Source organism: Macaca nemestrina, chromosome 5 (genome assembly GCF_043159975.1).
Source record: "Macaca nemestrina isolate mMacNem1 chromosome 5, mMacNem.hap1, whole genome shotgun sequence".
NCBI lineage: Eukaryota > Metazoa > Chordata > Mammalia > Primates > Cercopithecidae > Macaca > Macaca nemestrina.
In genome coordinates, this window is record NC_092129.1 from 39,668,756 (window position 1) to 39,691,636 (window position 22,881).

Below are 22,881 nucleotides of genomic sequence, written 5' to 3' on the forward strand. Positions count from 1 at the left end.
AAAACTCCACCCTCGGAACATGCTAAGGCTGCCATCTTTTTGAGCACGTGATCCAGTGAAGACACATGAAGCTCACCTGTGCACGCACCTGTTTCTCCTTTCATAAATATTCATGACTCCTCCCATATCCTACTGAACATGAATATTCAACCACCCTGCTCAGGATAAATTTCTGTTCCCTTTACCCCTCCTCCAAGTACTTGTTCTCCACTTTGGGCAGAGGCTACGCTTCCCAGCCTGCAAGATGGCCAGTCTGCAGGCTGCAACGATTTATAAGAAATAAAACCCTCCTTTCCAAATGCATGAACCTTATGATTCTTCAGCTGATAGCACAGGGAACTCAGACCAGTAAATGCAAACATTAGATGGGGTGCTTACTGTGGGATCACCACTGCTATCCGTGACTCACACCCTTCAGGCCTCACAACAACCTTAGGAGGTAGGTAGTTTTATTACACTTAGTTCACCAGGAAGAAATTTGAGGCAAAGTGAGATTGAATAACAAGCAGTAAGCAGCAAAGCCAGCAGGTTAATGACTTAAGTAAATGAATGAGTGAATGAATGCTTAGTGTACATTATTCAAATTAGAAATGGTTCATGAATGAGGAAGTTTTAAAAAGAAAATCATCTCTATAATGTCCAAAAAGAAAGTCATCTGTATAATCCCGCTGTGTCTAGGCAGTTCTTAGGATTGGCCTAAGTGTTGCATCTCTGTACCCAACGTGCACATTTGTTGAAATCTAACTTAGGTCAGTCCCAGACTGTAGGTCACTGTCAGAGGAGTGGCTGGCACCATGTGAGAGCACCCCAGCTCTGGGTTGGGGCAAAGAAAAGTGTGGAAGGAGAGGCCCTCCCTTGGGATGAAACAAGGACAAGTTTCCCACAGTTTCCTGGGCGGGGCCCAGCATCTCCACCAGTGATGGGATGTGCGTGTGGGTGAATGGGGTGTGGGGCAGGAGGGGATGGACTGTTAGACTTTATCAATCCTGAAGGCAAAAACTGAATGGAATCACTGCTAATGTTCACAGTAGTTTCTTGTTTTTTTTTTTTTTTTTTTTTTGAGACAGAGTGTCTCACTCTGTCATCCAGGCTGGAGTGCAGTGTCGCCATCTCAGCTTACTGCAACCTCCACCTCCCAGGTTCAAGCGATTCCCCTGCCTCAGCCTCCTGAGTAGCTGGGACTACAGGCGTCTGCCACCCCCAGTTAATTTTTTTGTATTTTAGTGGAGACGGGGTTTCACCATTTTGGCCAGGATGGTCTTGATCTCCTGACCTCGTGATCCGCCCGCCTCGGCCTCCCAAAGTGCTGGGATTGCAGGCATGAGCCACCACGTCCGGCCCACAGTAGCATTTTAACTGAGGGTGAGAGAGAATGCAGAAGCACTGCATATTTATCCCCACAGTAAAATGAGCCCATGCCGCAGTGAATTGCCTTCCCCTCGATGGTATTAACATTTTGATCACATTCCCTTGGGCTTGGATGCTAATGTCGGCTGGCCATTATTTCCCAGTACCATTTTGACGTTTTATCCAGAAATTAATGGAATTTTTCTCAAGATGTCTGCCCTCTAACCCTGAAGAGATTCTGGTGATAAGAGAAGGAAAGCAGTTTAATTGACAAATAACAAGTTAGCAAAACTCAGGGGAGGTGGCTAACAGACAAGTTAGGAACAGACGAGAACAGACTAGAAGGAAACCCCTCAAATGCCGGGGCTTGGCAGGGTGGCAACAAGAAGAATTTTAGGCTTAAATAGAGCACACACACACACCCCCTCACACACACACATCCCCTGCCCCACACCCACACCCGCACACACACGTTCCCTACCCGCCCCCTCACACACACACACACACATCCCCCACCCCACCACCCCACACAGCTAATGGGAAGGGCCAGGAAAATGCAGTCAATGGGCACTCCAGGAATTAGGGCAAATATTTGGTGCCCCCAAGAAACAATGACTATTCCAGGAATCCCATAGAAGTATTCACTGTGTCCTTTTAAAAATTAGTTTATTTCAAAGGAAGGTTATCCGTCAAGTCTGTTTAAATGCCCAGGACTAGAGGAGCTGACTCTTTAAACATCCAGAATGAATTAGTTATTTTCGCTTTTCCCTCCACACTAAAAGCTTCTCTTACATGATTCTAAAGCAGATGACACAGATGTGGTTCACATTCCTCCCAATCCCAGTGGAGAAACCGAGGGCTCAAGAGAGGAGCAAGGTGAAGATGACATGCTGTATTTGTCAGGGGAGGAAGTTTCAGCCCATGGAGGAAAGAGGAGAAGGGCTGTCTTAGTTTCATGGGCTTATTAGCCCACAAGAAATAAGATCAATGCTGTGCGGAGATGGAAACAGAAACTCTCATGCAGGCCAGATTCAGGACAGACTGGCTGGGAAAGATAACTCATCACTGATCCAGACGTGCTTGGTCTCAGGAGAGAGTGGTTAAGGGAACACGGTTCTGCGGCGCCACCCCCGCCTCCAAGTCCCAGTAGAGGGGAAGCCCCAGGCCTAGTCCACTCTGGGGAACCTGCAGTCACCAGGCAGGGAAGAAAGATGTCGTGCCTTTGCAGACACCACAGACTTCATTTCACAAAGAATGGGATTAGACTGTGGGGTCTTTTGTAGAGGAGGAACATGGGAATGGTCGGCACTTTGAAATTATATGCCCCACCCCACTCCCTCCACCTCGAAGCCTGGGATGTCCACAGATGACAACCCAGAGTCCTAGGCTGGAAGGCCTCATTCCTCCAGAGGACCTGGGATCCGAAGGCCCAGTGCCGTTCCCTAAACAGCCTCAGTTTTGAGCCATCATCTTCCTCGTGGACTAAAGAACTGGCTAGGGTTTACTGGAAGTTAATGTGTCTGTCTGTGCTTCTAAGAAAGGTGTTCTGAAGAGGGAGAGAGGGATGGGCTCTTACCCACTGGGCATTCTGTGGATACAGGAGAGCCCAGCAGTGCCCCTCTATGAGCTGAAAGGCAGCAAGGAAAGACTCAGCTAGACAGACGGTGAGTCTGTCCCCACCACCCAGCACTCCTGCCCTGGCTGTGGGGTGACGTGGCCAAAAGACCTTACATTAAGGGGACTTCTCACAGGAGGGCTGCTGGGGTCTCCCGCCTGCTGCCTTGAAACAGTGCCAGCCTGTGCCTGTGCGGAGCTGCACCCCAGAACAAAACCAGGAGCTCATCCTGAATGCGGCCAATAAACTATTACCAGAAAAAGAACAAGGAGCAAACGTGTGAACCTTGATATGCTAGGAAGAGGCCATATTGTATTAGCTTTCCAGGAGCGGTCCCAAAGGCAGGGAAAACTGAAGGATGTATATTTAGAGCTCTTAAAATCGGGTTACTTCTACTAGGTATTCTATAGCTAAGCACACTATAGGTGTACCTAGCAATATTCTTATTGTCATCAAGATTAACTTGTGATTCCAACTTAAGATTTTATTTTTTATTATTATTATTTTATTTATTTATTTATTTATTTTTTTGAGACAGAGTCTCGCTCTGTCACCCAGGCTGGAGTGCAGTGGTGCAATCTCAGCTCAGTACAAGCTCTGCCTCCCAGGTTCATGCCATTCTCCTGCCTCAGCCTCCCAAATAGCTGGTACTACAGGTGCTCGCCACCATGCCTGGATAATTTTTTGTATTTTTAGTAGAGACGAGGTTTCACCGTATCAGCCAGGATGGTCTCGATCTCCTGACCTCATGATCCACCTGCCTCAGCCTCCCAAAGTGCTGGGATTACAGGCGTGAGCCACCGCACCGAGCCCCAATTTAAGATTTTAATTGACTCTCTGGAGCAGGCTGGTGTCTTTGATTTGATGGGGCTGTTTAAGTCTGTGTCACTATTGTGCTGCCAGTGGCCCACCCTGGGGAGTGGAACTCACCTGCAGTAGCACCTTTCTGGCGTTGAAGACAGGACGCAGGATGAGGGAACCCTGTGGGTGGAGGGGATTTCCCAGACAAGGATCAGAAGACAAAGCCCAAGGCGTCACTGGAATCAATTGTGCTGCTGAGTGGAAGATTTCTATAAACTATAGCTTTGCTCCAACTCTGTGCCTGCCCCGCAACCCCAACACCTAATTACCTGCTTTATTCAGGAGAGTGCACAACATCCACGCCGTCACTGAGGTCAGCTCACTGGGTTTGGCCACCACAGTGTTCCCTGCAGCAATCGCTGGAGCTATCTTCCAGGTCAGCAAGTAGAGTGGCAAATTCCACGGGCTGATTAGACCAGCTAAGGGATGAGAGCAGAAGCACTGCCTGTGACAGAGAGCACACCCCTCTGAGGCGGACTGGCCAAGTGGGGTTATTAACGCAAAACTCCTTCATGCTGCAGGAAACTTAGCTTACTCTTCTAACTTCTTCCCAAGCTTTGCTTATATGTAGCCACCTTCAGGGGAATGAGTCTAAAATATATTCCAAGCAACTGCACCTTTTAAAATAGAGTAAAGTCAATATGATCGACCCATTTCTTGATGGTTCATGATTATGAACAACAGCAACACAAACTCCAGAGCTAAAGAGTTGTCACCTATCATATAGCCAAAGCAATATAAATCATTCTGTTACAAAGATACATGCACGCGTATGTTCATTGCAGCACTTTGCTATTCACAATAGCAATAGCAAAGACATGGAATCAACCCAAATGCTCATCAATAATAGACTGGATAAAGAATATGGAGTACATATACACCATGAAATACTATGCAGCCATAAAAAGGAATGAGATCATGTCCTTTGCAGGCACATGGATGAAGGTAGAAGCCATTATCCTTAGCAAACTAACACAGGAGCAGAAAACCAAACACCTGAATGTTTTCACTTATAAGTGAGAGCTGAACAATTAGAACACATGGACACAGGGAAAGGAACAACACACACCAGAGCCTGTCAGGGAAGGTCGGGGAAAGAGCATCAGGATAAAGAGCAAATGCATGCTGGGTTTAACACCTAGGTGATGGGTTGATAGGTGCGGCAAAGCACCATGGCACACATTTACCTATGTAACAAACCTGCACATCCTGCACATGTCCCCTGGAAGTTCAAAAAAATATAAAAAATAAAAAAACAGTTGTCACCTATCACTAAACAGTTCCAGAATGTGATGCATTTTGAGATTTATAGACTGAGCTTTACTTTTTCAAAAACGTCTCCTTCCTCATTATTTTAACTGTCCGGCTGTTATTTCTTCTAACACGTTTCTTTACCTTTATTTCAAATCTGTTGTGGGTTGAGACATAAAATCTCAAGCTTTCTATAATTTATTCATAAAATAGGGGCCAATAGGTTCGGAGTATTCCTTGTGAGGGCCCTCCTATCAGTAAAGCCAATAACCTTTGGCACATAGACTGTGACATCCATTTTGGCTAAATATTTTTAAATAAAAATTCTCTCTAGATTATCACTTGTATCCTGATCAGAGAGATTTGCTGGACGAATAATGTAATCAGCAGCTAGAATGTGTCTCCATGCAATATTCTGAAACTACCCAGGTTTCCAACCACAAAACACACAAATATAAAAATCTACCTTCTGAAAGGAAATTGATTCACCTTATTTTATACTCTTCCCTCAAGCCTGTGCTATGAAAGTAAATGCATCTCTTAGATTATTACATTTCCCATTGAAAAATCCATTCTTTAGGGGATAAAAATATTTTTGCAGCAAAATGTATTAGCACGTTTCTTAGGAGGAGGTAGAGCTTTCCACAATGCCTTGAAAACATAATTTCTGAAGGTTTCAAGGAACCAAAGCAATGAGATGTCCCAATTTTTTTTTCCTTTTAACTTATATTCATAAAATGTAACAAGTTAGAAAATGATTGTTTTTTTCTTCGAGGAAACAGTGACATCTAGTGGAAAGTTTTAGTCATCGCAGACATTTATTTATACGTTCCTCCAAAGGTCAAGAGGCAAAGGAATGCATGAAGTAAGAAAGTTCTCAGTAGAGGCTTATTTATCACATACCTGGCACCATACTACATGCCCTACGCTTATTAATTATTTAATGTACATAAATAGTTCTTCCTTTTTTTTTTCTTTTGAGACGGAGTCTCGCTTTATCACCCAGGCTGGAGTGCAGTGGCCCGATCTCAGCTCACTGCAACCTCCGACTCCCGAGTTCAACCTACTCTCCTGCCTCAGCCTCCCAAGTAGCTGTTGCAGATGGAACCTCACTCTTGTCACCCAGGCTGGAGTACAATGGCATGATCTCAGCTCACTGAAACCTCAGCCTCCCGGGTTCAAATGACTCTCTGCCTCAGCCTTCCAAGTAGCAGGGATTGCAGGCGCCCCACCACATCCAGCTAATTTTTTGCATTTTTAGTAGAGACAGGGTTTCGCCATGTTGGCCAGGCTGGTCTCGAACTCCTGACCTCAGATGATACACCCATCTTGGCCTCCCAAAGTGCTGGGATTGCAGGCGTGAGCCACTGCGCCCAGCCTGGTTTTTCCTTTTTTAAATATAAGTAGAAAAAAAAAATCCTAGCATGTGAATTTATGTATTTACTCTTAGCATCATTCTTTTCCCTATGATTTTCCAAGATAATGTTTCAGGAATAAGTCGAGAACATGAGGCCTGGCATGGTAGCTCATGCCTGTAATCCCAGCACTTGGGGAGGCCAAGGTGGGAGGATCACTTGAGGTCAGGAGTCCGAGACTAGCCTGGCCAACATGGTGAAACCCTGTCTCTACTAAAAATATAAAAATTAGCTAGGTGTGGTGGCTAGTGAGCCGAGATCATGCCACTGCACTCCAGCCTGGGCGACAGAGAGAGACTCTGTTTAAAAAAACAAAAGTAGGGAATTTGACACAAATAAAATAAACTAGAAATAGATTTTTTAGGCCAATGGATTTTAGGTAAAAGAAAAATATCAGCTTTTCCTTTTCCTTAGCCTGTTCCTTGAGGACAATGACATAGAATGTTGTGAGCATCTGCAAGCATAAGCAGGAGGCGGGCTCTCACTGAACAGCACCTACCGACTCCCACCGGGGCCCGAACCGTGTAGTGCATGCAGCCCAGGTGGTCCATCTGCGTGCACTCTGACGTGTGGTGCAGGATGGAGGAAGCGAAGAACCTGAAGTTCTGCACAGACCGGGGAATGTCCATGGTTCTTGCCAGTGCTAAGGTTTTCCCTGTAAGAAGCAAACAACATAAAGCACTATCGGCTAATGGGGACACTCTATCCGTCAGCTTCCACCGCCCACGTGTCCCAACTCACACTGAAACGGCCTGGATTCCTTCCAGCCTGGGGCAGGCATTTCTTGACCTCACAAATATTTGATCATGGTTTGACAAAACCATAAAATATTTCGGTATAAGGTTGGAAACTGAAGTGGGGGCTTAAAATTGAGTCAATAATCTTTGTTTTGTGGACTGAACACATCATTCTCATCCTCAGTTTGCCAGATGCTACCACTTCACCCACACAAACTCTTGCAATTCAGTCACCAGGCTTTGTACCTGTGACAAAGGCATTGAAATATGGGTGTTAGGACCGTTGTATTTGCACAGCAGAAAACGAAACACTTTCACACACATGGAATGTGTATTTCATGACCTCTCAACACATGGTAGAGTCATCAGAAGGGCGGCTGGGAATTCCCTGGCATGGGATGCTGCATGGCACCTGCTCACCCATCACATGCCCTGCACGTCCTAGCTCCTGGATGGAGTAGAAAGAGAAACAGAAGCTTACCTGGACTGCTACTGAGTTCTCTTTAGCGATGTAGGGAGACTGGCCAGGAACACCAACAGAGAACTATTTCCTTTTCAAGGGCTTGGACTCAGGCTGCTTTCTAATTTGGGCTTGGTTTATAGCACACATATAATTTTTAAAACTCTTGCCTTATCCTAACAGATATTCTTGCAAACATTTACAGATATTTACTCCATTACCCTGACCTCAGGGAAGGAGTGGAAAAAAAAATCAGAAAATGCATCGGGGGTGGAATGGTGACTGACATATCAGAAAACATCCTAAATAACCTGACTGCATAACTGCTTTTCGAATTATCTTTGCTTTGAAATTTTCTGCTTAGAATGAGTAGGAGACTGCATGATCAGCCCTAGTTCTTCATCTCTCTATGTCCATGCCCTTTGCTGTATATATTTGCACTTCCTTTCATCCAATGGACAGAGTATATTTCTTTGCCCCTCAGCTTTTGGGTCCAGCCATGTGACTTTCTCTGGCCATCTGAATGAGATGGGGTGGGCCAGCTGCAAATCCTGGCCTTCCCAGGCCTGGAGCAGGAGAGGGTTTGCTCTCCACTTCTACTATTGACAGAGGAGCAGGCATGTGGGCTGGTCCGATGGCCCCAGGAGGGGTAACATGAATAATCAGAGATGCCCTGAGTCCCATGTTACAGTTAAGAGGCAACTCTCACCTTGGTCTTTAGACTCGGCCTGGGCAAACTCCTCCAGGGACTGCTCCAGCAAATCCGCCACCTGGTTCAGGACCCGCGAGCGCTCCTGGGGGCTGCGGGATGACCAGCCGGGAAAGGCTTCTCTGGCGGCCTTGACCGCGGCTTCGATCTTTGAGGAGCAAATGGGAGAGAGGGTCACCTTAAAGCTGCTACTCCTGAGGGGATGGACGAAACCAGAATCCTCAGGTCTCCATACACCTCATTTTTTTGTTGTTGTTTTTTTAGACAGATTCTCACTCTATAGCCCAGCCTGGAGTACAGTGGTGCAATTTTGGCTCACTGCAACCTCTGCCTCTGGAGTTCAAGTGATTTTCCCACCTCAGCTTCCTGAGTAGCTGGGATTGCAGGCATGGCTAATTTTGTATTTTTAGTAGAAATGGGGTTTCACCATGCTGACCAGGCTGGTCTCGAACTCCTGAATGCAAGTGATCCACTCGCCTCAGCCTCCTAAAATTCTGGGATTGCAGGTGTGAGCCACCACGTCTGGCCCACACCTAATTTTGAATATTCAGCATGCCCCAGTGCTGGGCCACCCACCAAGTAAATGACACAGGTGTTTACATGACCAGCAAAGGAGGGGTACCACAGAAACAAAGAAACACACTCCATTTCAACCAATGCATCCTGAATGTGGTAATCAGAGCATTAGAAAGAAGCTATTTGAATTTTAACAGATGTACATTTTCAATCACTTCAGAAACTAGAATTTTTAAAAATATCGTGGGCCAGGAGTGATGGCTTATGCCTGTAATATTAGCACTTTGGGAGGCTGGGTTGGGAGGATCTCTTGAGCCCAGGAGGTTGAGACCAGCCTGGTCAACATAGTGAGACCCTGTTTCTACACAACGTTGTTTTAAAAAAATTAGTTGGGCATGATGGTGCATGCCTGTACTCCCAGCTACTCAGGAGGCTGAGGTGGGAGGATCACTTGAGCCCAGGAGGTAGAGGCTGTAGTGAGCTGTAATTGTGCCACTGCCCTCCAGCCTAGGTGACAGACTGAGACCCTGTCTCAAAAAAATGTATATATTATATATATAGTGCATATATATAGTATATATATTACAGAAGAAGAAAATTAATCTAGATATGTGGAATCTCTAAAGCTTCTAACTCAGCTCTGACATATCTTATAAGGTCTGAAATTTTGGGTGAAATCACATCCTCAGATTGTCAATTTCACTTGAAATGACTAATTATATTCATAATTTATTGACTAATTTTTATATAAGGGAATATGCTAAATACTTTATACAAATTATTTTGTTTAAGTCCTTTTAAAATTCTATAAAATAAGTATTTCTATGCCCAATTTACAGAGGAGAAAACTGAGACACAGAAACTCAAGTAACTTGCCATAGGTCACACAGCTAATAAGTGGCAGAATCAGGACTCAAACCCAGATTTTGGTGGTTCCCAGGATCACAGGTTGCTCTGCCTACTGCCTGGTTCTGCCCAGTGGAAGAGGCCTTACTGGGGAAGAGGAGATTTGTGGCTGAACAGATGGCTTGGGTACTTGCTTTTAGAGTTACATACAAAAGGAAACAATATATGTATGAGAAGGTATGGGCAGGATCAACTCATGGCCAAAATGTGATGTAGGCAAAATAATTTTCAAGTCCTCTTCTGCCTTTCTCTTCTCTCCAGCAATGTCTAAGTAATGCCTTCTCCAGAGATGACAAATCCCTAACCTGTGTCTCACTCCTGTCCTTTCTCACATGCATGAAAAGTTATTAGAATCACAGCTGTCTTCCACCACTGGGCCCTGGCTCAGACTCAGAATCCTTTTCCATAGGCTTCTGGCAGCCGTGAGCATCTTTTTTGGAGGACTTGACCTGAAGCAATCTAGCCACCCAAGCCTGTGCTAGCCCTTATGCAAAACTTGACCCACACCCCTCCTTCATTTTCCTCATGCAAACGGACTGATATGGTTAGGTTTTGTTTCTCAACCCAAATCTCATCTTGAATTATAATCCCCAGACGTCAAGAGAGGAAAGTGATTGGTTTGTGGGGGCTATTTTCATGATAGTGAGTGAATTCTCATGAGATCTATGGTTTTATAAATGATAGTTTTTCCTGGGCTTCACACGCTGTCTCGCCTGCCGCCAGACATGCCTGCTTCCCCTTCAGCCATGATTGTAAGTTTCCTGAGGCCTCCCCAGCCATGCAGAACTGTGAGTCAATTGAATCTCTTTCCTTAATAAATTACCCAGTCTTGGGTAGTATCTTTATAGCAGTGTGAGAACGAACTAATACAGTCACTTTTAGCTGAGGTGAAGTAAGGTTTAAAATGATTCTCATCTTAATTAGAAAATTCTAGAAATATGGTGGCTTCACCTCAAAAACTAAATCTCAGATGTGAACCTGTAGACAGGATGGGGGAAGAGATTCCTTTGGTTTCTTCCACCACTAGCTGCAGCCATGAGGAAGCCCCACTGCCAGCCAACAAGAGGAGCATGAATTCCTACTCAATGTAAAAATCTGATCTTTTTGCTATTCAGAAAATTCAAGTCCACTCATATTTTCTAAGTTGCCTTATAGCACATCTTATGTCCATGTAATACAGAATACACATTAATGTACTACATACAATAATATTAGCATAAGCTAATACATAGAAATCATTTACTATATGCCAAGCACTAAGGGCTTTACACATATTAGTCTGTTTAATCCTCAGAATAACACTACAAAGTAGATATCATTATTATCCTCATTTTATAGATGAGGAGACTGAGCCTTGCAGAAGTTCAGCCCTAAGTCAAGGCCATGGATATCAAGTGGTGCAGCTTGTCTTTGAACCAGGCAGTCTGACTCTAGTATGTGCTTATAACTGCAATGCTATAATGCAAATGTGCTATGCACACAGGTGTGCATGTGTGTGTGCACACATGTGCACATACCAATGGATCTAAGCATCAGAGATGAGAGTGTTAGCACTGTCCTCTGTAAAATAAGGATCATAATAGAGACTTCTAGGTTGTTATAACTTGCTTCTTTGGATAATCCATGTTAAAGGGCTTACTGAATGTACACTACCAGACTTTAAAATATACTACAAAACTATAGTAACCAAAATAGCATGGCACTGGTGTAAAAACACACACATAGACCTGTGAAACAGAATAGATAATCCAGAAATAAATCCATGCATTTACAGCCAACTCGTTTTTTACAAAGCTGCCAAAAATATGCATTGGTGAAAAGATAGTCTTTCCAATAAATGGTGCTGGGAAAATTGGATAACCATATGCAGAAGAATGAAACTAGACCCCTATCTCTCACCAAATCAAATCAAAACAGATTAAAGACTTAGACAGATGTTAAGACTCAAAACTTTGAAACTACCGTAAGAAAACACAGGGTAAATACTTCAGGACATTGATTTGGGAAAAGATTTTTTTGGGTAAGACCTCAAAAGTGCAGGCAACAAAAGAAAATTAAATAAATAAATAAATAAATAAAATAACATTAAGCTAAAAATCTTCTGCACAACAGAGGAAACAATCAACAGAGTTAACAGGCAACCTACAGAATGGGAGAAAATATTTGCAAACTATCCATCTGACAAGGTATTAATAACCAGAATATATAAGGAGCTTGAGCTTTTATGTATACATATACAACTCAATAGCCCCCACCAACAAATCCAACTTCAAAATAGGCAAATGATCTAACTAGATAGTCCACAAAAGAAGACGTACAAATGGCCAAGTATATAAAAAATGCTTAACATCACTAACTATTAGGGAAATGCAAGTCAAAACCACAACGAGCTATCATCTCATCCCAGTTAAAATGGCTATTATTAAAAAACAAGAAATAAAAAAGGCTGTTGAAGCTGCAGAAAAAAGGGAAGACACATACACTGTTGGTGTGAAAGTAAATTAGTGCAGCCATTATGGAAAACATATAAAGGTTTCTAAAAAAAAAACTAAAAATAGAACAACAATATGATCCAGCAATCCCACTACTGGAAATTTATCCAAAGAAAAGGAAATCGGTATACTGAAGAGATACCTGTACCCCATGTTTGTTGCAGCACTATTTACAATAGTCAAGATATGAACTCAACCTAATGTCTATCAACAGATGAATGGATAAAGAAAATATGGTATATACACACAATGGAATATTATTCAGCCATAAAAAGGAACAAAATCCTGTCATTTGCAGCAACATGATTTCAGCTGGAGGATATTATGTTAAGTGAAGTAAGCCAGGCACAAAAATACAAGTATTACATGTTCTCACTCATATGTGGAAGCTTAAAAAAGTTGATCTCATGGAGGTAGAGAGCAGAATTATGGTTACCAGAGGCTGGGAAGGGTAGAGGAGAGGATAGAGGTTGGCTAATTAATACAAAAATATGGTTAAAAGGAATAAGTTCTAGTAGAGTGACAATAGTTAACAATAATTTATTGTATATTTCACAATAGTTAGAAGAACGATTTGGAATGTTCCCAACACCAAGAAATGATAAATGTTTAATGTGATGGAGATCCTAATTACCCTGATTTGAGCATGACACACTGTCTGCATGTATCAAAATGTTGCATATGCCCATAAAGATGTACAATTATTATGTATTACTTTTTTAATTTTTTTTAAAAAGAGCTTAATGACTGCAAAGCACATAGCAAAAGCTGAATAAATGGGAGCACCAGCAACATTTTTCTGAGTGATGTTTTGGGAAATTGGACATGCGGTTTGTATGGTAACCATATTTTTGAAGCCAGAAAAAAACTATGACTTATGGGATCAGATAGGATATTTGGAAGTTGGATTGCTGAGAAATTGAACATATCTATTACTCTACTAGCTAGTGCATCCATACCTCACTCTATTTTCTAAAAAGGTATGAGCAGTTAACTGCAGGAAATATTTCAGCTGAAATTGGCATGTTTGTCATTTTTAACTTCACTTTGGCAAACCAGGAAGAGGGGAAAACACAAAGCTGGATTTCCCAGAGCTGTGTTAGGTCATTTGAAGCAAACAAAATTGCAGATTATAATTTAACCAATGCATTAACCAACATTTGCAAACATTAATCCCTAAGTCTAAAGGTTTATTTTAAATGCAAGACAGATTTGAAGTATTAACAAAAAAGAAAAAAAATAGCAGTGTTCTTCAAAAAAAACTTTGCATAGAATATGTATCTTTATATAAAGGCTATAATTATATTTTAAATAATCTAGCTCTTTGTGCCTTAAAAATAATAAATTATAATTCATAAGGCATTAGATGACTATATATACATCAGCTACATTTACCACTTCAGATATATTTACCTTCTCAGTGCAATAATTGATAGCTAATCAAATATATCTCAAATATTTTACAAAATTCTCCAAGTAAAATTAATACTACATTGCTAAAAAAATGTAGTGCATATGCCATTAAACACTTTGAATAAGAAAAAAGATGCCGTTAAATCTAACTCCAAAAATATATGGGAATTTGATTTTGAGTTTCATCATTCAAATGATTGATTTTCTTTTACTAGGTATTTTGAAGACATGAGAAATTATGAGAAGACAATCTAAAATAAAGCCCACAGTTTTTTGCTTGTGTGTTTTAGTAACGCCACACATTTTTTTAAATTCCATGGATATAGTGGTAAATTTAAGCAGTGCTTGGTGGAGAAAAGGGAATATTTGACAAAGCGATAACTCGTACAAATAATACTTTGCACTAGACACTGATTAGGAAATGTTTGAGAATTACCAGAAAAAAGAACTGCACACAGGGCTGCGTTAGGTTGGTAGAAAATGACTTACTTCTGAAGATAGTAAGAGGTTTGTTCTATGTATCATACAGTCCAGTTACAAGGTAAATCTTCTCAGAACTCAAATCTTCCTTCTATCATGTTCAACAATCCTACATCTCCCCCCAACTGCCTCTGCTTTTAGAAAATTGTTACCCATAATTGGCCAACATATTAAACACTTTTCAGTCTTCTTTAAGCGCATATACTCACCTCATCTTTTCCACTATTTGGCACTCTGCAATACACTTCCCCCGTTGATGGGTCGTAAGAATCTATGTATGAGCTACAAGGTAAAAATTTTCCATCTATGAAGTTTTCCAGCATCAAAAGTGCCTTTGTTCCAGCCATAGCAAGGAAAAATTCTGCCTTTCCTCTTTACGACTGAGCACTCAGGTTGTCCCCACCACTGTCTGGACTCCTGAGTGAGCCTCCCCCTTCCCAGCCCCCATCTCCCCTTTGCCAATCACTGAACGTGGGAGGACACCTGACACTCTCAGAGAGCATTCCAGTCTCCAAACTCAGAACTAAGAGAGTGGCTGAATGTTTCACAGACTTCTAGTGAAGTACTTGACATGGATAATTGTGTGTAAAACTAACAGCTACTTACGTATGTGTTCACAACCCTTTAAAATCGTCAAAAGGCATCTGAGCGTGTGATTTTATTGGGTTCACACTGTAAACTGTTCATTGCTCAAACACTGATTGGATGTCAGGCCCCGAAGCAAGTCCTTTACATGAATTTACTCATTTGTTTCACACAACAGTCCTGTATGAAGTAACCATTACTTCCTCTCTTTATAGAAGAAACTGAGCCTTGGAGCGGTTAGACCATTTTTCCACGGTCACATAGCTAGCAGGGGATGAACTGTAGCCTTTTAATCTCCAAATCATACACTTTTTTCTCAACACATCACTGCTCACCCTGCACAGGTGACTGAAGACAGATGCCCTCTTTCCATGGCTCATCTGTGTTTCTTTACCTTGGCTGCCCTCTCTCGGAAGAGCTGTCTCTCCATCCCAAAACCGGGGCCACAGTGGCTGTTCACATCTTCCTAGATGTGCCATGGAAATAAAGACAAGCCAAAAACATGTGTGACACATATAGCAAGGGGTTCAGATCCATGACGTAGCTGCGAATTTCTACAAATTGGTAAGAGAAATGAGCACCCCAACAGAAATGATAAGCAAAGATACAAAAAAGCAATCCATAGGAAAAGCAACACAATTGACTAACGAATATATTAACAATGCTCAGCTTTGTTGTTAAGCAAGGAATGTGAAATACAGAGGTGGCCTGATTTGCCAATCAGACTGGAGAGCATTTTTAAAGATTGAGAACATCTACTCTGTGGGGATGTGGAGAAGCATCCCTAGGCCATAGGCGGGAGGGTTCGCAGAACACTGCTTGGGGCAATTTGTCAGTGTCTGGTCAATTTCCTTTCTAGGAATCTCTCCTACAGAATTACGTGCTCATGAACAAGTAGGTAAGTCACAGGACATCGTTTTTTATGATAATTTAAAAATCAAAACAACCTAAATGTCCATGAATTGGAGAATATTACAGTATAATTGTTATATTCATAACAAGGAATACTACTTAGACATTAGAAGGATGTATTGTTAAGTGAAAAAAGAAAGCTAGTGAATAATATATATGGTATAATTTCTTTGGCTATTTACATGGTTGAGGGGAAGGCGTTTTTACTCTAAATACTTTTAAACTGCTTAAATATTTTATGGCAAGCCTATATTACTTTTATAATTATGATTTACAGTTGTAATTCAGTCGAACATTAGGTACCAATATTCTAAAATTCATTGATCACATGGGGGCACTTGCTGGCTGTGCACCTCCTTAGGCCCTCTCTGCTTCCATCTTTATTGGTCCCTAGATATTCTCCAAAATTCTTGCTAATCTCTGATTCAAAGCAATAGGCAAACCCATTCCCTGTGAAACTAAGCTCCGGGCCCCTGTCAGCCTATCTAAAGACTGTCTATGACACTCTGCGGAACAAAGGACCAACTTCTTGGTCTTTTTTTCTTTGCAGCTCAAAAGTTCTGCAGAAGCTTTGGAAATATAACTCATTATCTTTAGCATAACTACATTCATTTTTTTTTTTTTTTTGACAGTCTCACTTTGTCGCCCAGGCTGGGGTGCCGTGGTGTGACCTTAGCTCACTGCAGCCTTGAACTCCTGGGTTCAAATGATTCTTCTGCCTCAGCCTTCCTAGTCACCAGGACTACAGGTGTGTGCCACCACGCCTGGCTAATTTTTGTATTTTTTGTAGAGATGAGGTCTCGCTATGTTGGCCAGGCCGATCTTGAACTCCTGGGCTCTGGTGATCCTCTTGCCTCAGCTTCCCAAAGTGCTGGGATTACAGGCATAAGCCACTGCACCCAGCCATAACCACATTCTTGGCAAGAGCTCAATCTCCTCACCCAGTAAAAAGTAGAAAAGCTGTATAAAGATGTTAAAGGTGTACATTTTTTCTCAGCTTAAAATTTTTAACATTCCTTTTCTAGGTTACTTTTTTGTTTTTAAATGAACTTTTATTTATTCCTCGCACCATATGCAAAAATTATTTTTTGAATCCATTTTATTTTTTATGTTTTTATTTTTATTTTTGGATACAAGTTTCCCTGTTACTCAGGCTGCAGTGTAGTGGTGTGATTATAGCTTACTGCAGCCTTGAACTCCTGGGCTCAAATAATCCTCCTGCCTCAGGCTCCTGAGTAGCTAGGACTACAAGCATGCCACACCATGCCTGGCTAATTTATTATTATTACTATTATTGCTATTTTGTAGAAACAGGGTCTTGCCTGCATTGCCCAGGCTGGTCTCAAACTTTTTTTTTCCTTTTGTTTTGTGTTAATGATTTTTGGTCGTATTACTATGCTTTTGTTGAAAATATCTTCTGATTTTTTTAAACACTGGTCACATATATATAAATACAGTTATCACCACATAACAACATTTCAGTGAACGACAGACCCCATATACAACGAAGGTCCCATAAAATTATAATGGAGCTAAAAAGTTCCTATTGCCTAGTGACATCATAGCCATCGTAATGTCATCGTGAGAGGCATTACCCACATTTGTGGTGATGCTGATGTAAACAAACCCACTGCACTGCCACTTGTGTAAAAATCTACCACATACAATTATGTGCAGTACCTAATACTTGATAATGATAATAAATGACTGTTAGTGGTTTATGTATTTACTGTCTGTACTTTTATCATTATTTTAGTGTATATTCTTTCTACTTATTAAAAAAAAAAAAAGTTAACTGTCAAAAAACCTCAGGTGCTTCAGGAGATTTTCCAGACGAAGGTATTGCTATCTGAGGAGATGGCAGCTTCATGCATATGACTGCCTCTGAAGACCTTCCACTGGGACAAGATGTGGAGGTGGAAAGTATGGATGATCCGGACCCTGTATAGACCTAGGATAATGTGTTTGTGTCTTCATTTGTAACAAACAAATTGAAAAGTAAAATTTTAAAGTAAAAAATGTAAAAATAGAAAAAAGCTTATGGAAAAGGGGATATAAAGAAAATATATTTATACAGCTGTACAATGCATGTGTTTTAAGCTATTATTACAAAGAGTCAAAAAGTATTTTATAAATGGAAAAGTTCATAAAGTAGGAAAGTTACAGTGAGCTAAGGTTAATTTATTATCGAAGAAAAGTATTTGCTCATAACTTTAGTGCAGCCTAAGTGTACAGTATATTGTCCAGTACTGTCCTAGGCCTTCACATTCACTCACCATTCACTCACTGACTCACCCAGAACAAATTCCATGGATAAGTGGCCTACACAGGTGTACCATTTTTTATCTTTTATACTTTATTTGTTATGTATTTTTCTGTTTAGATACACAAATACTTACCATTGTGTTACAATTGCCTATGGTATTCAGGACAGTAACGTGCTGTACAGGTTTGTAGCCTAGAAGCAATAGGCTATCCCATTTAGCCTAAGTGTATATAGTAGGCTGCACCATCTTGGGGTAAGTACAAGCTAAAAGTTTTGCACAACCATAAAATCAATTAATGTCACATTTCTCAGAATGTATTCCCATAATGAAACAAGTATAACTATAAATACATATATGGGTAAATAAATACAATCACCTATACATTAGGGTCCATTCAGAAAACGGAAAGCATGGCAGGTTTGTCAAAATTAATACCAGGAAATGTTTACCCAGACGAAGCTGAAACAGCATGTAAGGGCTGCTGAGATAACCCAGAGATTAGCAACCAACCACAAAAAGCAGCTGCCATTCTTTAAACTGGAGGACAAAAAGGAAGAGGTGGGCTAGGAGAAACCAGAAACTTTCAGGGGACCGCCCCCCCGCCCCCCCCGCCCCCCCCGCCCTCTGCCCCAGCTGGTGTTGGGACTTTTTTTTTGAGATGGAGTCTCGCTCTGTCGCCCAGGCTGAAGTGCAGTGGCTCCATCTCAGCTCACTGCAACCTCCGCCTCCCAGGTTCAAGCGATTCTCCTGTCTCAGCCTCCTGAGTAGCTGGGATTACAGGCGCACGCTGCCATGCCCGGCTAATTTTTTGTATTTTAGTGTAGACGGGATTTCACCATGTTGCCCAGACTGGTCTCGAGTTCCTGAGCTCAGGCAATCCACCCGCCTCAGCCTCCCAAAGTGCTAGGATTACAGGTGTGAGCCACTGTGCCCGTCCGGTGCTGGGACTTCTGAAGGGCATGGTGTGGCTGATGCTGGGAGGCCCAGAGCAGCTGGAGTCTGGAGCTGGCGCCGTTGGCTGTCGCCGGAGAGTCCCTGACAGGCACTGGAGACAGAAGGTAGTCTCAGGCTCTTACTGGTGCTGCCCATGGTCAGAAGGTCAGCTGGAGACAGAATGCGAGAAATACACAGCTCCCAGCCCTGGCACCACAGAGCAAAGTACCAGTAAGTGAATTTGGTGCTGAGAGACAGTGAGTACCACCCGGTGTGTGTATAAAGACTTCTGTAGCCCATCTCCTTGGGTCTCCAACAACTCTGCCTAATTGATGGACTTATCAGAATGTTTGTCTTTTTGTACAGAGTGCAAAGGATTCTAATGGGAGGACTATGGAAGGGAGATCTTTTTGAAGAAAGGACTTTTCCAAGGATGGCATGAGAGAGGAATTTTCTGCCACGTGACAGCAAAAGAGGACGGAAACCAGACACGGTGCTTCAAAATAGTGCCTGGTACTGATCAGAACTCCCCACACAAAAGATCAGGCCCAGCGGCAGAGCAGGCGTGTCTGTCAGTTACAGTGGCGTCCTTGTGCCATTGGCTGCTCAAGCTGGGCCTTCGCTGGTTTTTCTTTCTTTCTTTCTTTTTTTGAGACCGTTTTGCTCTTGTTGCCCAGGCTGGAGTGCAATGGCATGATCTCAGCTCACAGCAACCTCCACTTCCTGGGTTTAAGTGATTCTCCCACCTCAGCCTCCTGAGTAGCTGGGATTACAGGTGCATGCCACCATGCCCGGCTAATTTTGTATTTTTAGTAGAGATGGGGTTTCACTCTGTTGATCAGGCTGGTCTCAAACTCCTGACCCCAAGTGATCCGCCCTCCTCGGCCTCCCAAAGTGCTGGGATTACAGGCCTGAGCCACCGCTCCCAGCCTCGCTGGGTTTTCATAATGTGCTGGGCCTTCCCTCCCTTCCCCTCTGTCCTGTCAGCCCTTTTCTGTCCGCAGTGCAACCACTTGATCCCCACCTGCAGGTCAACCACAGAGATGACTCTGGAACCAGAGCTCAGCTGAGCTGAGAGAGACTTTCACTCTGGAGGACAAAGCATGGGCCTCACTCAGAGTCTGACCATGTCCGTTGACCCCAGTCCCGATACCTGAGCTCTGACATGCCCTCAAGGCCTTCTCTCTAAGCTTGGCACAGATGTTTCTCCTGTCAGTTTCCCTTGAAGAGACATGAAATCCTATATCTGGGCCTAGTGGCTGAGAACCTACTTCCAGGTACTTCTACCTGCTTCACCGGACGTGTGGGTTATCACCTGCTCCTGAATTCTTCTGGCTGGCTCCATCTGCTGGCCACTGTGTCCTGCTGAATGCAGATTTGTTCTTACCACATCCCTGTAACACCATTCTGACCCATGGGGGAAGTGTACTCCCATTTGCGGTAACAGAATCTACCTACCACCACATCCCAAGGGGTGGATTCACTGCCAGGTCCTGCACAGTGAGGACAAGGGACTCAAGACCTTGAGTGCACTGAGAAAAAATTATAAATGGGAGGTATTAAGTATACTAATATTCTAAGAGAGCTAGTTGCTCTAGAATATTACAAAAGAGAATAAGGTGGTTTTATCTAATAGAACAAAAGTTATTCTCTTTAAAAGGGGAGAGGCAGTCTTGATTTAGGGGGCCCCAGGTATACTGTAGTTCTGAACTACCAACAGTGGTAAACAAAAATCACAGCATGGCAGCATGAGGCAGCTGGGAGGGGTACGCTAGACTCAGGAGAAACACAGAATGGGGAACGGAGAGTGCCCAGACAGTGAAATGAAGCCATCAGAGATGAGGCTTTGGAGAAGGATAGGGGAGCATGGATACAGAAGCATGGAGAGGAAGTTAAAAGACCAGATAGTAATTCCAGGCCAAATAAATACCTGTTTTGGGGCACCATTTTCCTTCTGTCTCCACAAGAACCTTGCTCACTGGATTATCATCTAACTTTTCATTCTTCTCCTCTCTCCTGGCACTTTCAGCCTCTTCAATATAATATCATATAAAATAATATAATAAACAAAAATTTAAAAGAATCTTCCCTGGCTCTCTGGCCTCTGTCCTCTCCTCTATAATCCTTCTCTCCTACTGAAAACGTTACATAGAATGAATTAAAATGAAAGTGCTATTGTTATTGGAATAACTACCCTCACTTATATGTGGCAGGATGCTGTTCTCTTGCCCATTTGCCACCCCCAAACCCCAATCTTCTTAGCCTCACTACTAGGAGGAAATATTGTGCACAATCACACATCAGAATTATCCTATGCAAGGTTATCAAAATGAAACACTAGAGGTTTCTTTGGTTGCATGTGCTCCACTCAAGAATTTGGGGACATGTCCTTGCCCTCCAAGGTCAGCACTCAGAATGGGACCACTGTCTTGGGATGATGGTTGCAGGATCCCCCAAGAGATACAGCTGAAGGCTAGAAAAACTGGGTGAGGAGAGGAACAATGTATAAGAGAGAAATTCAAGAAGTATGTATATGGGATTCTGTTTCAAGTGTGAACAGATAAGACCTTAACACATATGCTTATATTAAACTCAGTCATTTTGGGGAAAATGCCAGGTGCCCCCTGTGGTGGCCACCCCTAACGTTCTCTAACATACAATTCTCCTCCTGAGTACTCCTCAGCCCCTTTGCAATGAGGTGGGGCCGTTTGGATAGTTCTGGCCAGGGTCTTTGAGTAAAAGCCAAGCCTTCTGGGGACTGTCCACTGTCTCTCCCACTTCCCTGTAGACTAGGAAGGCTGTGTGTTCCCGGTGGCAGGTACAGGATGGAGAACCTCTGTCAGCCTGGACTAAGTCACTCTACGGAGTACAGTTCTATCATGTGGTGATAATTAGCATGAAATAAACATGTGTTTTCCCATGCCACTGTATTTGGGCACCAATTTCTAACCAATCACAGCATAAACAAGCCTACCCTGGTTAGCAGGCATGTAACTTTAGTTGGCTAAAATTTCAAAATTTCTCATTGATGCTCTTTGTGTTGCAGATAGCAGTCCCTGGGCAATGATCCCATATCTAGACAGGAATAGAGCCCTCTGTGAGGAGACACAGCTCTTTTCCTCAAAGAAAAGGGCATGATCAAATGCGTGGGGCCTGACAGGTGTTACATACCATGTTAATGATGCAACCCTAGCCTACTTCCCTAACCAAGGAGGTGAAAGTCCAGTGCCCAGCTCAGAGGCAAGACTTAAAGCTGTGGTCAGTGGAGGGAAGGTAGGAGCCTCCAGGGCGAAGGTGTACACCTTCTCCGGTATGGAAACAGTGCTAAGATGTCAAAACTTAAACCTAGGTAAGGGGTGGCGAATTGATATTACAAAGGCCACAAGCTGTGGAAGCAGCTACCATCTGACTCCACAGTACCTTGATTGATATTTGTGACTGGACACTTGGGGAGGATCAGACATTAGGATCAATTAAGATGCAGTTCTTCTGGGCCAAATGGCCAAGGATAATCAGAGAAAATAATATCTTACACCAAATATACTAAGTGGAAAAAACTGCTCAGCAAAGTAGACTTCAGAAATGATTCTGGCCCACAATACCTTAAAATGGGTGTGACTGGCATTGTTTTTCTTTTCAAAATGTACTAAGATACGAGACTCCCTCACTCTCAACTCCCATGCAGCGGCAGATCCTCCAGGCTTCCTAACTCTGTGGTCAGATCCAGTTCATCAAGGGAAAGCTTTTTAGGAATTGATTTTCACAGGAAGGATTTTACTTGGCCAGGGACCACTTCTTATCATCCAGGAGATTTAACAAGATGTTTTCAGGCATATCTAGAAGAGGTGCAGGGCTTCTAACATGGGCTTCTCGGGCCATGTATACAATTAACCAGGAATGAGGCCAGGGATCTCACTGCTTATTTGTTCACCCTGGGAGGAAGCCCTGGTTGCCTAGACTTTCATTCAGGGATCAAGAACAA

The 22,881-nt window shown here is 42.8% G+C and overlaps 1 protein-coding gene across 4 annotated transcripts in view; it reads right to left on the bottom strand.

The window, feature by feature from the left end:
- The window catches only part of LOC105465655 (aldehyde dehydrogenase 8 family member A1), a 31,050-nt gene extending 16,424 nt beyond the window's left edge, over positions 1-14,626 (bottom strand). The window contains exons 1-5 of one of the 4 annotated variants that reach the window (XM_011714205.3): positions 14,412-14,626; positions 8,396-8,543; positions 6,989-7,144; positions 4,093-4,242; positions 3,893-3,943 (exon numbers count right to left, since the gene is read on the bottom strand). In XM_011714205.3, the coding sequence (XP_011712507.2) occupies positions 3,893-3,943; positions 4,093-4,242; positions 6,989-7,144; positions 8,396-8,543; positions 14,412-14,549 (643 nt within the window). In that variant the 5' untranslated portion in view covers positions 14,550-14,626. The remainder of the gene's footprint in view (positions 1-3,892; positions 3,944-4,092; positions 4,243-6,988; positions 7,145-8,395; positions 8,544-14,411) is intronic. The other 3 variants (XM_011714203.3, XM_011714206.3, XM_011714204.3) reach the window with 3 other exon arrangements.
- Between the last annotated feature and the right edge of the window lie 8,255 nt (positions 14,627-22,881).